The sequence below is a fragment of the Vitis riparia genome, chromosome 5, assembly GCF_004353265.1.
Source record: "Vitis riparia cultivar Riparia Gloire de Montpellier isolate 1030 chromosome 5, EGFV_Vit.rip_1.0, whole genome shotgun sequence".
Taxonomy (NCBI): Eukaryota; Viridiplantae; Streptophyta; class Magnoliopsida; order Vitales; family Vitaceae; genus Vitis; species Vitis riparia.
In genome coordinates this window covers 7479084-7482140 of record NC_048435.1, presented here as the reverse complement: position 1 = coordinate 7482140, position 3057 = coordinate 7479084, and the positions used below count along the sequence as shown (strand labels likewise).

Here is a 3057-nt window from a genome sequence, read left to right as displayed (position 1 = left end):
TCCTGCTGCTACTCCTTCTCTTGATTTCGCATGCTATGCAAAATTTTTGCATAACCATGCGAAAATACTGGTTGTTGGATTTTTTCCTCTCGTTTTCCTCCTTGCATCTCTGATTGGCTTGGCAACCTATTGTCAAGCTTGGCAAAGGGCTATGAAGTGCTCCAAAGCTTAGATTCTTCATGTATTTGAGCTTCAACTTGTATTGCCATGGATTTCACAAAATTCTCCCTCATTCTTGGCTTATTTCAATGATCAAATAGCTATCAAAAACACCAAAACTTGCCAAAAACTGATTAGTAACCCTTGCTAGGTTCCTTAATGTGTCAATTGAGTTAAAATATATTAACTACTACTCAAAAGTGTTTAAAACAGTTAGTTTCAAGCTATAAAAGAGTACTTTTTGAGTAGTAATCAATCTCCATTTTGTGCATATGTAGGGAAGCTAGTCAAAGCATGAGATACATATTAATTTGTATTCCGGAGTCTAAATATCCTAAATCTTCATTAATATCCTATAGGTTGCTAGGTACCCCTGAAGCTGCTAGAGGGGTCTGATTTAAATCTTGGAACTCAACCCAGGACTTCTAATCAATAATTCGAATTGTTCCTCAAGACGTTCACATGTTTCCTATATCTTGTTTATAAAGTTAACCATCCGAAGTGAGAAATAGAGATACTCCAATTTGGACATTTGCAGTTCCAGTCACAAAACAAGCTAACGCATTTCATTCATTAGCCTTGACATACCAAAAAAAAAAAAAAAAAACATCTATCATGCGTTGATATTTAGCACAGACATATTGCTGTTTTTCCCTACTCCGCCTTGGTTGGAACAGAAACACAAGAGGCCAAAAGGAGCCCCACTTCACTGACCTTCGGTTCCGCGAGCACGAGGTAGGTGCTCCTACTTTTCAACTCGTTAAGTGGCATGCAAGTGGACCCACTCAAGAGAAAAAGAATCCTACTTGGTGCGGTATTTCCAGAACAAATCTTCCAAAACATACCTATCTATAACGCTGAAATGCAAATCAATTAGACTTGTGTCCCTCCCATACAGGCTGCCACCCATGTCTACTAGTTTTACCTCGTCATCTAGTACTGTAGCATGGCTTAGTTTCTATCGTTACAAGATCCATTGTGCTTTCATTGCATGGAGTGTCTAGAAAGATCTAGCAGCATGTGCTGTTGTGGTGCCAATCAGAGATAATAATCTTCCATTACTTAAAAGAGTGGTAGAATTTTTGAATCAATTCTTGTCATGGCCTTCACCCAGTGTTCAACTGCATGAAATCAAACTTATGAAGTTGAATGCGGTCGTGTGATCCTTGGTTCATATTTGGCCTCAAAAGAAGAAAAAGTGAGGAACTTGTCTTTGATGCAGTCCCCTTGGGAATCTCTGGAGCTGTCGATGTGATAATTCTCTTTTGGAGCTAGCTTTGGAAACCTTCCTGTATAATTTCTTCCACGAGCTTTGAACTATCATACATGATTGTAGGAGGCTTCAACCCATGACGTTAAAGTCAAACTCATGGTTGGTTGCGTAAATAGTCGCAAACCAAAACCAAGTAAACCCTAGGTAAGTTGCCATTTTTCTCAAACTTGAACCAATATTCCTATATGAATAGGACTGAAACATAGAAAGTTAGCAACCGGGGTTTAGGTTTTTCAGGGGAGGTGTGATTTGGCTTTCATTTTTTCTTTATCGATTCATTCAATGCGCAAAATAGTTGATTTCTGGACAAAAGAGACTGCTTTGACTCGAACCAATTTTAATCTGAACTCATTTTGGGTGACCCTAAACCAGTCACTGATCCCCAGAAGAAACACCACCCATGGGGAAAAGAAGTTATTTATTTATTATAGTTTCTATGACACCTTTTAACAATTTCTGAATCCACCATTGAAATTCTGAAACAAATTTGCCCAACTAGATCTTTGGGTGCCCAAGTTTGCAGCCTATGTGACATTATAATGATAGAAACTGATAAACAAGATTCCAAAATAGTTGTGGAACAAAAAACTGGTTTACTTGCACAGGAAAACTGATCATAAACGTACTCGATTGAAGCAAGCCGTATACATGTTGTATGCAGTTGTCTTTCTTCATCAAAAATATTAATGGCTATCTGAAGATACATAAATGTACTCTATAACTATGCCTTTATTTAAGATTAAAAAAATAATGCCAACCGCTAGACAGCTGCACAGGAAGAAAAATCCAAAAGCTGTGATCACACGTCAATAGTCCTCCATAGTCAGGTGTGTCCTCGGCCAACCGTCCAAGTTTTCAACCCGGTAGTAACACGTGTCATGTGGGTATTGGGAGATACTTGCTATAAAAGGTCACGTAATTCTTCTAGTTTTGCATCATCTGATCAGCTCAAACTCAGAAATGTCTCCCACATACTTGCTAGTGTTGTTCCTTGGAGTGGTGGTTCTCACCACCCCATCTCTTGCTGATTACCCCAAGCCCCCTCCAATCAAGAAGCCACCTCCAGAACACAAGTCACCCACTAAACCTCCCAAGGGAGAGAAACCACTCCCAGAACACAAGCCACCAACCCCAATTGGTAAACCTCCCAAGGAAGAGAAACCACTTCCTGAACACAAGCCACCAACCCCAGTTGGCAAGCCACCTAAGGGAGAGAAGCCACCACATTATGGTCACAACCCTGGCCACCCTCCTGTCGAGAGTAAAGAAGACTCGTACAAGCCGCCTCACAAGATTGAGCCTCCTTCAGCTCCGAAAAAGCCACAAGCTCCTGAAAAGAAGCCACCAACTCCGCCCCACAAGCCACCGCACAAACCTCCATCTCCCTCCCATCCCAACTGAGTGACTTCGATTAGCATAATTAGCATGTAAAATAAGAGCTGCCGTGCACTGGTCTTAACCTTTTCTACGAGTTAATTGCGTCCATGTATCAGTCACAACTACATCTTGTTGGGAAATGTACCTTTCTTGTATGCGACGATCACTATGATGTTGTTTATTCTATTATATAAAGAATATTGATAGTTATCAATACTGCTGTCTACAGTTCAGATTTCCTTCTGCAT

General features: G+C 40.3%; 1 protein-coding gene across 1 annotated transcript; it reads left to right on the top strand.

Moving 5' to 3' along the window:
* Positions 1-2392: 2392 nt before the first annotated feature.
* On the top strand, positions 2393-2833 carry LOC117914533 (early nodulin-75-like). Its single transcript, XM_034829883.1, has one exon. The coding sequence runs from the start codon at positions 2393-2395 to the stop codon at positions 2831-2833; it is 441 nt and encodes a 146-aa protein (XP_034685774.1).
* The last annotated feature ends 224 nt before the right edge of the window (positions 2834-3057 follow it).

Bases quoted from the DNA above. Each gene is read 5' to 3' on its own strand.
- LOC117914533 (XM_034829883.1), top strand. From the start codon at position 2,393: ATGTCTCCCACATACTTGCTAGTGTTGTTCCTTGGAGTGGTGGTTCTC.